At 39.4% G+C, this 15,189-nt stretch overlaps 1 protein-coding gene across 1 annotated transcript in view; it reads left to right on the top strand.

Annotated features, from left to right (window-relative positions):
- The window catches only part of ZSCAN25 (zinc finger and SCAN domain containing 25), a 37,685-nt gene extending 23,075 nt beyond the window's left edge, over window positions 1–14,610 (top strand). The window contains exon 6 of the mRNA XM_081296810.1: window positions 14,564–14,610. Coding sequence (XP_081152936.1) covers window positions 14,564–14,595 — 32 coding nt within the window. The 3' untranslated portion in view covers window positions 14,596–14,610. The remainder of the gene's footprint in view (window positions 1–14,563) is intronic.
- The last annotated feature ends 579 nt before the right edge of the window (window positions 14,611–15,189 follow it).

Raw genomic sequence — 15,189 nt, 5'->3', positions numbered from 1 at the left:
TACTTTGCCTTTAAGTGTTTATTCCCCAATTGACCCATGTTACCCTTCATTTTAGAAAGGAATCAGTGGCTTCCGAGGTCAGAATCCCTAGCTTGAACTAGGAGTTAATGTTGTACAGCTGAGCATATGGAGTGTGTCCATAGTCAGAGATCCAGGCCTTTGGGAGTGGCATATGGAAAGAGCTGGAGCAGGAAATGAGGGCACCATCAACAGCTGGCAGGCAGTGGGGAAATGCTGAACTTACAAAGGCCCTTGTTGCCATCGGATTGGATTGTTACACACTCCTAAGCTCTCTTGCCAGGCATGGTACTTGGTGGTGGAGAAATAAAATAGTTTTTCTTCTACCAATATTTCCAACTCCTTATCAATGCATTTCATTCTTCTGAGAGGTTATATGCTCCAATCAAAATGGATCAAAGTGATGTAGATGCTTCTGTTCCACATCTGTTCAAGTAAGCACTTTCAGTTCCACACATAATCCTGAAGATGGTTTCCATGCTGGGGCATCTCCCATGACTCTGTTATTGAGGGAATTCTCCCTAGGGCATATGTTTGGCTGAGGGACAGGTGGAACGTGCCAGGGGATTCATGCCCAAATGAGCAACACTTCTCTATGAAAAAGGCAGTAATTGGTGGCAGAAATTTTAACTTCCTGCTCCTTTACCCTCTGTTGGAAGGTCCCAGTTATCAGCAGCAGTGACCTGCTCATTGTCATGTACTGTCTTTGTTTCCCAATTTCCTTGAGTCACATCTTTATTCTTTCAAAATTCTTCCTGGTATTACCTCTCCAATAAACTATTTACATCAAAATCTTTATTTCATGGTCTGTATATGGGAGAAACCAAGACATAGAGCCCTATTATATACTAGTTTTATTTTTAGTTGTAGATGGGTAGCATGCCTTTATTTTATTTGTTTATTTTTATGTGGTGCTAAGGATTGAACTCAGTGACTCACGTGTGCTAGGCAAGCACTCTGCCACTGAGCTACAGCCCCAGCCCCTATGCTAGGGGTTTTATATTCATTTTGTCAGTTAAATTTCACATGAGCCAAGAAGTAGGTATCAGTTTCTTTTCAGAGATGAGCATGCTGAACTTAGGAGAGGTTCAATAGGATTTGAGATCATGTATGTGCAACTCCCAAGCAGGCTTGTCCCCCCTTCCAGGCTGTATTAGGTAAGACCCTTGTATGGGGCTCAGCAGATGTACCCTCTGGATCAAATCTTCCTTTGCATCAGTGTGTGATCTTGGACAGACACGTTGGCTGTTCTTGGTCTAACTCTCATTGCTTTCCTCCAGGATGATCTTCCTTCAGAATATGTCTATGTCAGTGGTCCCTGAGACCATGCTCAGATTCAGATCTTCTCTACAAGGACTCAAAGAAATCAGCAAAACAGTTGCACTATCAGTTATAGTTTATTAAAGCAAAAAATATCTTGTTCATCTACCTATATCTATCTATCTATCTATCTATCTATCTATCTATCTATCTATCTATTTTCTTTTCTTTTTTCTTCCCACTGAGGATGGCTGTGTAGGCATGGAGCACCCATGTGACTGATTTTGGTTCTTTGGTCTGCAGCTTTAATAAAAGTCAAACAAATACAGCATGGTCCAAGACCTGCATCCTAAATTACAATAGTAGCAAAATTTCTCTGGCACAGTGAAATCCCTCCAGATATGCTAATATTCTCTTACCAGGAATGATTTTCTAAGAGCTAAAAGGTTATCTCCCCGTATGTGGCCAAGAGTCAGTCATTTCTTTGAACACACAGGGCTTGGGCAACCTAGGCCTGCTGTGTTAACCTATCACTGCCTGCTCTCATGGCTTTTTTTTTTTTTTGTCATCAAAACTCAGCACAAACATGAGCTCCTCAGAAAGACCTTTGACAACCAAGTAATCTGGATTACTATCTATTGCATTCTATCACTTTCCATTGGTTTATTTTCCTCTTTACTCTTCTGACCACTGTATAATTTCTAGCCTGTTTATCATCTACCTCCTCTGTGTAGAATGTAAGCTTCCAGAGAGTAGAGTCTTTATTTCTTGTGGGGACAAGTGCATGGAGTACTGCATACATGGCATACATTAAGGGTGTCTGAGTGGCAAACCACTCCCCTTGTGCTAGGCATGTGAGTGGCAGGCTGCTTACCCTGTAGGCATAGCATTGGATGTGAGGCCACATGTTGCTCCATAGCCCACTCCTTGCCTTGACTGGTTGCTGCAAGGACAGTTAACAGAAATTGCATTGGTGGCTGCCTGTAATCTGCTTAGCTACTGCCTGAGTATATATACATGGTAACTGCGCAATAAATCAGACCTGCTTCCTGGTTGGTCTCTGGAGGTCTTGATTAGTGACTCCACAGCCATACTCTCCTCTACCCTGTTCTGTGGACCTCCTCGCTGGATGAGAGAGAACTCATGTAGTTTCTCACTCCTTGTGTCTCAAATATCAAAAAGATAGAATGTCAATAAACAGGCATTCAGTAAACACTCATTAATGAATGAAGGAGTCCAGAGAACATCACTGATATGGTTTAAATGGGAGGTGTCCCCCCAAACTCATGTGTTAGACAATGCAAGAATTTTCAGAAATGATTGGGTTATGAGAATCTTAACCAGTGGATTAATTCACTGATATGCATCAACTGGAGGGTAACTGTTGGCAGGTAGGGTGTGGCTGGAGGAGACTAGGTCAATGGGGGCATGCTCTTGGGTTTCTGTTTTGTCCTTGGTGATTGCAGCTGTCTCTGTTCCCTGGTTCCATGTCCTGAGCTGCTTTCCTCCACACCTTTCCACTGTGATGTTCTGCTTCACTCTGCGCCTAAAACAATGGAGTCGGCTGTGTATGGACTGAGACCTCTGAAACTGTGAACCCCAAATAAAATTTTTCTCCTTTAAAATTGTTCTTGTCAAGTCTTTTGGTCACAGTAGTGAAAAAGCTGACTATAACATACAGATTTATTTTATTTATTTATTTTTTGTGGCCTAATATATGATCTCTTATGAGGAAAGTTCCACTTGTGCTTGAGAAAAATCTGTCTTCTCTGGTTGTTGGGTGAAGTCTTTATATATATTTTTTATTGGGTCCAATTAATCTGTATTGTTCAAATCTTATTTTTCCTTATTTAATGCTTTGTGTCAATGGTTGAATGAGGAGTATTGACATGATGCACTGTTACTATAGTATTGTATTCATTTCTTCATTCCATTCTGTCAAATTTGCTTCCTATATTTAGGAGCTCTGATATTTGGTATGTATAGGTTTATATTGACTTAAATTGTGGTGAATCCACTTTTTTAATTATAAAATGTCCATCTTTGTTTCTTTAATTTTTAAAAAATTTTTAGTTGTGGATGGACACAATACCTTGATTTTATTTATTTATTTTATGTGGTGCTTGCCGCAGTCTGGCTGGGCACAAATAATTGAGAGGTCACTTGTAGGTTCAAACAGGAACTACTTTATTGCCTGAACCCAACGGGAACTCTCCAGAACTCCACCAAAACTCCGCGAGAACCAACGGGAACTCTGCGAGAACTCAAAAGTAGCGGGCACCCGAGGCAGCAGGAGCCACCCCTTCTGGCAAAATGCCAGGCACCATGTTGACCTGGCTGTGGCTCTCAACATCTCCCTCCTTTTGTTTAATTAAACAACAAGTATGTGGCTTAGGGACCGTGCCTGTCTTATGTTGTCCAATACTACATATGGTCCTTACCTGTCATCGGATCAGCTGACCTCAAGGCGTCAGCCTCCATTGCAATTGGATCTTACTCATCATTGACTACTGGCCCAGCATTATTTAGCCATACTTGTGGATAGTGGTTTTTATACAAACACCATAAACAACCTGCTACAAGCAGAAAGGGGAGGATACAAAACGTCACAATATCAAGCCATTGACAGCTCCTTTTGGAAAAATTGTACCATTGATGACACCATCAGCAAAGATATTCCAGCACTACCACAATTCACTGCACCAACAGATAATTGACAATGCATACAAGTGATACATAGTCCAGGCAAATTCTGCAAGTAGTTCAAAGCAGAGGAATCCATTAATATGTCCATTTCCTCCCAAAGTAAATTGACTCCTTGATTGAGCATCACTTGTTGAGTTACATTATTCATTGATGCATCAGTTTATACAGTTTGTTGTGATAGCTATCGCAGAAGCTGTAGTTTGGTTTTATCTTTGTCTTCACCGGCACTGGGATGAAGATAGGAATTCTGGCAATGATGGCTAAAAAAAAATTATGTAACATTCCAGCAGGCACTAAAAAAAGCAATTTTCTAAACAATTAAGTATCCTGAATAGAATTAGATATAATGAAAAGGAAAGCTGAAAGTAAACAAACAGATCTGTTAACCTCCTTTTTTGTTCACATTTTAAAACAATCCTCAACAGCTGTTTACCCAATTTAAATTAAACCATTTAAATCACGTGAATAAAAAAATATTTGGATCCATTTTTTTATGAGCGCTCCTCATATATGATATATGAACATACGCACATACAGACATACAACACAAAACACAAGTGTGCACACACAACACAATACATACAACACATAACATAATAGTAAAGGCCTTGTAGCTTTTCACAGGTGAAATCTCCATTGCAATGTTTAAAAACTCCACAGTCAAAAAATATAACTGATCATAAAAATATTAACCTAGGTCTGTATGAGCTCAAAAAATAAAATAGAATTTCATGATGTGGGAGAGGGCAATAATAAAATAGATATTGAAAAAAGCATCCTGGTTACCACCTGGGTTTGACTCTTCTTTTGATATCCCATCCTTCTTCCTGTAACTTGCATATGGGTCTGAAGGTATTCCCACAAGCAATCCCCAAGGTTTTTTTTACATTTGAAATAGGCCTTAATGGTGTTCATTATTCATTAGCCTCCAGGTGTGGGAGTACCACTGTCCCAGATGTAAGGATAGCTAAACCAAAGTTCTGGATATCAGCTATTATGGATTTGAGCCAAGTCATCTTCTTTTTGGTCTGTAGAAATCGCTTTAATTAGTCTCTCTGGAATCCAAATCGGCTGCTGTTCTCCCTGTGGAAACACACAAACAGACCCCCGACTCCAGACAATCACTGGGTCAGGACCTTTCCATTGTCCTGTTAAAATATCCTTCCAAAGTACCTTGGGCTTATGTACATTTTTTGGACACATGTGCCTTTCCGCAGCACTAAGCCCTGATGAATCCAAATTTAAAAAGTTTAGAGTAAAAAGCGTTATTTTAAGTTTATCTTTGGGGGATATATACCCCTTCCCAATTCCGTCTTTTTGCTTTAATATGTACATTTTAATAGTTTGATGAGCACTTTCAACTATGCCCTGTCCCTGTGGACTGTATGAGATTCCTGTTATATGAGTAATGCCAAATGATGAGCAAAATTGCTTAAAAGAGGTAGAAGTATAGCTACGGCCATTATCTGTTTTTAACTGTTTTGGAATGCCCACAGTGGCAAAATTTTGTAAGCAATGAGCTATAATATCTTTAGTTTTTTCTCCAGCATGAAGGGAGCCCATCAAAAGTCTGGAAGAAGTATCAACTGTAGCATGTAAATATTTTAATTTTCCAAATTCTGGCAAGTGTGTGATGTCCATCTGCCAAATATGGTTAGGTATCAGTCCTCTAGGATTGATTCCAAGATTAACTTGTGGTAAAAAGGTCACACAATTTTGACATTGTTTTATTATTTGTCTAGCTTGTTCCTTAGTTATTTTAAAATGCTTTTAAAAAGTATTTTCATTGACATGGAAGGATTTATGAAATGTGTAGCTTCTTCTGGTGTAGAAAAAATATGTATGTCATGTGTAGTTTTATCTGCTAAATCATTTCCCAAACTAAGGGCTCCAGGCAATCCTGTATGTGCCCTGATATGTCCTATAAAGAATGGATCTTTTCTGTCCCAGATTAGACTTTGTATAGTAGAAAACAAAGAGAAAACAGTAGAGGAAGGGGAAATCCTACCAGCATCTTCAAGGGATACTATAGCATTAACTATATACTGACTATCAGAAAATAAATTAAATACAGAATCTTTAAACATCACAAAAGCTTGTAATACTGCATTAAGCTCTACCTTTTGAGCTGATTGTTTGGGTACTAAAAATGTAAAAGTTTGATCAGGGGTAACTACTGCTGCTGTACCATTATTTGACCCATCAGTGAATATATTTGGAGCATTCATGATAGGTGTTTTTCTTGTCATTTTTGGAAAAACTACAGGACGCGAAGACCAAAAAGACAACAAAGGATTAGATGGTAAGTGGTTATCAAATGAAACATTAGATTTGCACATGATTATTGCCCAAGTATTTAAATCATTAGCTAACTCATCAAATTGATCCATAGTATATGGAGTAATAATTTTATTGGGAGAAATTCCAAACACTCCCTTTGCTGCTTTTATTCCTTTGAGTATTAATTGTCCTACAGCCTCAGGATACCTAGTAAGAATAGTGTTAGGAGAATAAGATAAATGTATCCATAATAATGGACCTTCTTGCCAAAATACTCCTGTAGGAATATTTTTTGTTGGTAGTACAATAAATAATAAAGGCAAACTTATATCAATTCTATCCAAATGCATATTTTCCATATATGTTTCAATGATTTTTAATGTCTTTCTTGCTTCAGGCGTTAACATGCAGGGTGAATTTGGATCTGATGGACCTTTAAGATATCAAATAAAGGTCCCAACTCTCCTGTTGGTATGCCTAGATAAGGCCTTATCCAATTTATGTATCCTAATAACTTTTGAAAGTCGTTAAGTGATTTGAATTGACCTACTAGTATTTGAATTTTTGGTGGATGGACCATGGTTGAGGATAATAGAACTTCTAAATAATTAATTGGAAAATTTAATTTTACTTTATCTATTGCTATCTCTAGATTATACTTTTTTAATAAGTTTGTAAGTGTGGCATAACATTTTAGCAATGTGTTTTTATCTTTGTGTGCTAATAATACATCATCCATATAATGAAATATTTGTAGTTCAGGATTTTGATTTCTAAGTGGCTGGATTGCTTTGTTAACATAAATTTGACACATAGTTGGGCTGTTAGCCATCCCTTGAGGGAGTACTTTCCAATCATATCTCTGATCAGGATCTCCATGATTCAGTGCAGGGATAGTAAATGCAAAACGTGGACTATCCTCAGGATGAATTGGAATTGAAAAAAAAAAACAATCTTTAATATCTATAACTAAAACATACCAGGTTTTTGGCAAAGCAGACAATTGGGGAATCCCTGATTGAGCAGGTCTCATAATAACCATCTTGTTATTAATAGCTTTTAAATCTTGCAATAATCTCCATTTACCAGATTTATTTTTGATGACAAAAATGGGAGTATTATAGGGAGATACAGAAGGTTGTATATGTCCCTCCGCTAATTGTTGTTTGACCAGGTCATGGGCTGCTTGTATCTTTTCTTTAGTCAGGGGCCACTGAGGAACCCATACTGGTCTTTCTGATTTCCAAGTAATTTTTATTGTCTCAGTGACCCCTCCTGAAAACCTAATTCATGTCTATCTATTTCTTGATCTATTTGTATTGGTGCCACTATACTTTGTCCTTTTTCTCCTAATCCTTTTCCTTTCCTAAAACCTTTTCTAGCCATAATAATGGGCACATTTGAATTGATGTTATTTGTTATTGTTAGTCCTAATTGATCTAGGACATCTCGTCCCCTTAAATTTATAGGAAGATGATCCAATACATATGGCTGTATAGTTACTTCACATCCTTCAGCATCCTTCCAATTTAATACCATCGCACTTGTATGGGGATTAGTTGACACTCCTAGGCCTCGAAGTGTTTGAGTGGCTTGTTGTAATGGCCAATGTTTTGGCCAGTCTTGACGAGAGATAATGCTAATGTCTGCACCTGTATCCAGTAGCCCATTAAATTCATGTCCTTGAATATTTAGTTTTAGCATTGGGCGAGAATCTAAATTTAAAGAAAGCATAGCCCAATCTACACCTATGGAGCCTAATCCCCTGGAACCTCTTTCTATAGTATGACTGGAAAATTTATCATGTAGGCTGGGTATTATTAATAACTGTGCTATTCTATCTCCTGGTGAAATTACTGATCTACCCCTTGGAGAACTGGCTATAATTTTTATTTCACCTTCATAATCAGGATCAATTACCCCAGGACTTATCATAAGTCCTTTTAGAGTAGAAGAACTGCGTCCTAATAATAAGCCTACTGTTCCTTGGGGAAGAGGTCCTTTTACCCCCGTGTGAATGATTTGAACTCCCATCTCTGTAGTTAGTACTGCTCTGGTGGAGGTGCAGATGTCCAACCCTGCGCTCCCTCTGGTTTGTCTAATGAGGGATCTTCCTGGGCACTACCCTGATGGTGTTGCTGGGTTCCTCCAATGCCCCATATATTTGTGGTTGTGGGCCCCAGAGCATTGGGCACCCCTGTCCGTTTTTTGGCAATGGAGCCCATTGTTTTTCTCAACAATATCGTGGGTAAACACCTGGACCTTGTCCATTTTTTTGATAACAGAGTGCCCTCTATAGTGGTTTGAGAATGGCATTCATTAGCCCAATGTCTCCCTCTATGGCATCGTGGGAAAATACCCAGTATTCTACCCCTTTCATCATATCCAGTTTTGTTAAACCCTCCTCCTATGGAGCAACTCCTTCTAAAATGTCCTGTTTGTCCACAATTATAGCATGTTTTTGGCCTGGCACCTAAAGCCTGTTGTACTGCAACTGCCAAGACTTGCCCTTGTTCATTAATTTCTCTGCATAATTTAATATATGTGTTTAAATCTCCATGTTTCCATGGTCTAATGGCCTCCCTGCACCATCTGTTTGCTTGTTTGTAGGCTAGTTGTTTTATTAATGGCATCACTTGTTCTACATGCCCAAAGATTCTGGTAGCTGTTTGTATAAGCCTATCTACAAATTCAGTGTAAGGATCATTAGCTCCTTGTATTACCTTAGATAATTGACCTTTTAAATCTCCATGCCCCTGTAAAGTTTTCCATGCCCTAACTGCAGCTGAAGTGATTTGTGAGTACATGGCAGGATCATATCTAATTTGTTGCTGCTGACCCTCATAAGGTCCCTCTCCTAACAACATATCTAGATTTCTCTGAGGATAACCGGCCGCTGCATTTTGCCTAGCCATCTCCGTGCAAAATTCCTGATTAGCAACCTTCAATAACAGATATTGTCCTCCATTTAGCACAACTTTGCACATACTAGCCCAATCTGCTGGCGTCATGTTCAAGTTGATAATGGATTCGACCATACTTACAGTGAAGGGTGCTTGAGGACCATAGATTGTTACAGCCTCTTTCAGCTGCTTCACTGTTTTGAAATCTAAAGCATGGTGAATTCGCTGCCCTCCTGCCTCCTCAAATACAGGGCATGCTAATCTTTGAGGTCCTGTCTCAGGATCCCATCTATCAACTATGGGGGTTGAGGGCCACTCAGCATATGTTGTCTCTGTATACATAGGTGGAGCTGTTGGTTTGACACCCATGCCCTCCGGTGATAGAAAGGTGTTAGTAGCAACCTCCCATTGTAACTTCTCCCCTGATAGCCCCCCTCCTCTAAACTTTTTTCACTTGTCTGACTAACTCGAGCGACTTCCTCTTTTACTTGATATAGGATGTCTTCTCCTAGACTAAGCAAACAAGATTGTACCAACGTCCACAATGGTAATGTGCCAACTGGAAGAATTCCTGGGCTTTCCTTTTCTATCCTTTTTAAATCTCCACCATGATGGTTCCATTGTGATATATTTAACAACCCCTCTTTAATGAACCATGGGCTACACCTTTGTATCGTCTTAATGTATGCCCTAACTGTTCTTGATTTTACTGAGATGCCTCCTTCCTCTAGCAATTTACTTAACACCCTTTCAGTTTGGTTTTTAGTAATTTTGAATTCCATATTTCTTCTATAAAGATAACGCAACCCAACAAGATAATACAAAACAAAATCAAATCAAAACAAAACAAAAACAGAACAAAAATTCGTTGTATCAGTTTTTCTATTTTCTTGACATGTGCATCCGTGGTCTATCTCTATCTCTTCCTCAGGGCTGAACAACTTTTCTAGCATCCTATTTATTTCTAGGGGCAGGCAGCTTGAAACAGAAATGTAGCAAATCAAAAGAAGAATACACTCTCTTAAAATGGTCACCCATCCTCTCACCCTGCCCTCAGGGGTGAGCAGTTTACCTTATCATTTACCCTCAAGCATTCCCTGTACGGGCCACCAAATGCCACAGTCTGGCTGGGCACAAATAATCAGAGGTCACGAGCCACTTGTAGGTTCAAACAGGAACTACTTTATTGCCCAAACCCAACGGGAACTCTCCAGGAAACTCCAAGAGAACTCAACGGGAACTCCGCGAGAACTCAAAAGTAGCGGGCACCCGAGGCAGCAGGAGCCGCCCCTTCTGGCAAAATGCCAGGCACCATGTTGACCTGGCTGTGGCTCTCAATAGTGCTGAGTATTGAACCCAGTGCCTTACTTGTGCTAGGCAAGCACTCTACCATTGAGCTGTAAGCTCAGTCCCATCTTTGTTTCTTTTAACAGTTTTGTATTTGTTTCTATTAGTTATGCACAATATTAGGGTTCATTTTGACATCATACATGCACGGAATATAATTTTCTCCACTTCTGTTCTCATTATTTCCCCTTTCCATCACCTCCGCACTCTTAGTCTTCCAAGAGCACTACTATGCTGATCTTTCAGATATTTATAGTTTTTTTTTTCAAATTAGTGCTTTTGATATTTTTTTCTTTTTTTATTGGGGAGGAGGTACTCAACTGAACTCAGGGGTACTTGACCACAGAGCAACATCCCCAGTTCTATTTTGTATTTTATTTAGAGACAGGGTCTCTCTGAGTTGCTTAGCACCTTGTTGTTGCTGAGGCTGGCTTTGAACTTGCCATCCTCCAGTTTCAGCCTTCTGAGTCACTGCGATTATAGGCATGCACCACTATGCCCAGCTTTTAACAGTTTTTAAGTTGCAATTATTTGTCTGATATTAATGTGGCCATTCTTGCTATCTTTTTGTTATTATCTGTGTCCAGTATCTTTTATATCTCTTTTCTTTCACCCATGCATATATCTTTAGTATAATGTGGGTATCTTACTGATAGAGTCATCTGACCTTTGGCAAAGGTACCAAAAGCATACATTGGAGAGAAGATAGCCTTTTTAACAAAGGTGCTGGGAAAACTGGTTCTTCATATGTAGAAGAATGAGAGTAGATCCTTTTCTCTCACTCTGCCCCAAAGTCAACTAAAAATGGATCAAAGACCTTGGAATGAGACCCAAACCTATGCAATTCCTAGACAGTAGAGTGCACTTTGACACATCATACATAAATGGAGTATAACTCCTCATTCTTCTGATTTACACGATGTAGAATCACACCAGTCATGTAATCACATATGTACATAGGGTAATAATGTCCAATTCATTCTACTATCCTTTCTACCCCCCTTCATACCCCCTTACCCTATCTCCCTTTCCTTTACTCTCCTCTGCCTAATCCAAGTAGCTCTATTTTTCCCTAGCCCCCACTTATTGTGAATTAGCATCTGCATATCAGAGAAAACAGTTGACCTTTGGTTTTTGGGGATTGGCTTATTTCACTTAGCATGATTTTCTCCAACTCCATCCACTTACCTGCAAATGCTATAATTTCATTCTTCTTTAAGGTCCAGTAACATTCCATTGTGTATATATACCACATTTTTTAATCCATTCATCTGTTGAAGGGCACCTAGATTGGTTCCATAGTCTAGCTATTTTGAGTTGAGCTGCTATAAACATTTATGTGGCTACATCACTGTAACATGCAGATTTTAAGTCCCTTGGTTATAAACTGAGGAGTGGAATAGCTAGGTCAAATGCTGGCTCTTTTACAAGTTTTCTGAGAAATCTCCATATTACTTTCCACATTTGTTGCACCAATCTGCAGCTCTATATGCAATGTGTTCGTGTAAATTTTTCCCCACACCCTCACCTCATTTTGATTCCATTCTTATTTAATTACTTCTTTATAGGGCTCTGTCACACCAAGCACCCAAGGAATGCCATGTGAACATCTTCAGCCAAGCACATGTATGTATCTCATTCACTCTACTTGGAGACTGCTCTTGAGAAAGATTACTGTATGGCTCCCAGGCCACAGTTGGCACAATATTCATATATAACATTCACACATTTGGCTCTGAATAAAGCATGAATGAATAGGTGTATTCACATTTTATACTTTATGGAGAAGCTGTGGATCTTATCTGATACCTATTGAAGAAAATCTTCATTCAGAGATGACAAACTATGACAGTAGACACTTCAGGATTCTTGACAAACTCCCAAGGGAAGAATCAGGAGATATATTTGTGAGATAATACATTTTATGAGGCTGGTGATGGGCACCATGGGAATTTATAAACAAGATGTATGGGAAGAGTTGGTGAGAGTGTCATTACTGCAGAAGGGATGACAATGAGAAAGAAGAAAGAGAAGAGGAAGCACACAAGCACAGCTTATTATCTTATAAGTTAAGCAGACTGGGAAAATGTCTATTTAGAGTTAAGATAATGAGATGGTTTACATTTACAAACACTCAGTCATGGCATCTCTCCCATCAGAAACATGATGGGGGCTTATATGTGACAAGTATTGCTTTATAAGAATCCTGTTAAGCCTGCTCCTACAGCTTGTTTTCTACCCATAGAGTAATTACCCATTTATCAAGAATAATAAAATTAGAAGAAATGGCAGACTAGACTAACCCACCCCATATCTCTGTAAGGGTCCTGTATTTGGGATTGGGGTCTCTGATGACTTCATGGCTGTGGCATGCTTAGCTGTTAGGAAAGTTTCTGTGCAAAGATATGGAATGCCTAGCTGCTATAGCAATGCTCCGCATGAGGAGGCTCTGTTCTAGAGTCTTATCAGTCTAGACCTTGATCTCAGGCACACAGCTCCTGGGAATAAAGAAATTCTCTTACTGGAAACCACAATGTTTCACCAAGCTCCACTGGGCTGGAACATGTCCACATAACAGTAACTTTAAACAATGGACTTCCTTGAGAGCTACACAAAGCTCCTAACAGTGCACATTGCAACTATAGTATGTAACTGAGGAATAAGCTGCATAATGTTGCTAACTCTGTAACCTGCCCAATGAAACAATGAACAAACAATAATGTTCTACTGATACCAGTGACCTAATGTAACCTCTTGATATAAATAAAGCTGGCAGCTTGGGCAAGTGATAGGTATTGGGCAAGAGGTGATTCTGCCATTCTGCCACTGCACCTTGCTTCTGTCTCCTTTTGATTTATTTACAGGTCTCTGAGATTGAATCAAAATAACAGTTCTTTAACATCACATTGAAACACCAAAAGGCAACTCAGCTAGAAACTGGGATAAAACCAGAAATATTTTTTTAGAATAGAAAGAGAATTAAAGAGAGGCATAGACTGTGGCAATGCCACACAGACTGTGGCTCAGAGGAGGAGGAGAAGGTCCCCATCAACAATTTGAAAGAAACTTTCCTAGTGAGTTTAAGAGAAGCAGACTCCATTGTCCAGAAAACTCACAATCTGAACAGAAAATATACTTAGTTATTGCTCAGTAGCCAGATGTGGGGTTAGTGAAAATGGGGAAGTAGCCCTAGTTTAAAAATACTTTTTGTTTGGATTTCTAAAACAATAGGTCAGGAATCCCTGAAGTTTCTTCTTGTTTTTCATTTTTATTTATCTACTTAAAACTTATCTTTGTCTTGTTATTGGTATACTTTATGTTTGAGTACCCAGGATGCAAAGGCCACTGTGCATTGCTATTCAGTGGAGTGGTGGGTGCCCAAGTCATGGGTTAATCTGAGCACAGGAGTGAGACTTTGACAAAGACTCAGTGGAAGCTCTGGATATTGATAGGTGTTGTGGTTGTGGATTGGTAATTCTGGAGTGGAAAAGAGTGAAGAGTGCTTTCATTTGAAATTAGTGGTCTGAATTTTTTGATAAGAATTAAGACCAACAGGTGGTGGAACTGGGACAGATTAGGGTTTGGTTGAAAACAGTGACCTATAACATTCTACTGTGGCCTCACCCCCTCCCTATGCCCAGTGTTGTAGTTTAGCTCATGTGTGAGATAATGCAAGAGGGTTTAGAGGCAACATGATTGGGCTATGAGAAACTGCACCTAATCAGTGCATTAATCTGCTGGATAGGAATTAACTGGGTGGTAACTATAGGCAGGTAGATTGTGGCTGGAGGAGATGGGTCATTGTGGGCAAGCCTTTGGGGTCTATATTTTGTCAGTGATGAGGGAAGTCTCTCTCTCTCTCTCTCTCTCTCTCTCTCTCTCTCTCTCTCTCTCTCTCTCATTCCTGTTGCCATGTTCCCAGCTTCTTTTCCTCTGCCACACTCTTTCTCTATGATGTTCTGCCTCATCCTAGGCCCTGGGGAATGGAGTTGGCCTCTGAAACCATGAACCCTCAAATTAACTTTTCCTCCTCTAATTGTTCTTGTCAGGTCTTTTGATTGCAGCAGTGACTAACAGCTGATGAACACACCCAGAAATGCTGGAATACTGGACAATGTGCTGCTGCAACCTGGGCATCTTGTACACACCTCCACCACTACATGGACCAAGGCTATCATAATGAGGGGTATGGCATATTCTGAATCCATGGGCTTCCAGGGTAAGAGGGCTACAGCAGCATTCACCAGAATTGCTCTCCCATCCTCAGTTGCAATAACAGGGCTATGTTTAGGGGGAATTTTGCTTTTAAATGATCATTTCTGCTCCTTCCACCCCATATTTTCTTCCAGGCAAGGAGGAGGCAGAGTTGAGCATGTAGACTCTCCTAACAATTTGATTGGTTTGGGTTACAGCTGAGAATGAATAAATAGTATAGTAATTGTGTCACACAAACATCCTCATAGCTGGGGGATATTAAAATTGAAACCCCATAAATAAATATTTCCATTAAAAAAATCTGAGCATGAAGAAAACTTAGTCTTTTTTTGTGATTACTTTTGCATCAGGTGCTCATGCAAAGTGATTTCTAATGTTTTATCTTATTATGTGCTTTTTCAGAATTCTACATAATTTTATGAATTTCATTACTTAATTAAATCATTGTTCAATACTTCCT

Source organism: Spermophilus citellus (assembly GCF_964194105.1).
Source record: "Spermophilus citellus genome assembly, chromosome: 6".
Classification (NCBI taxonomy): domain Eukaryota; kingdom Metazoa; phylum Chordata; class Mammalia; order Rodentia; family Sciuridae; genus Spermophilus; species Spermophilus citellus.
This window is presented reverse-complemented; position numbering and strand designations above follow the sequence as displayed.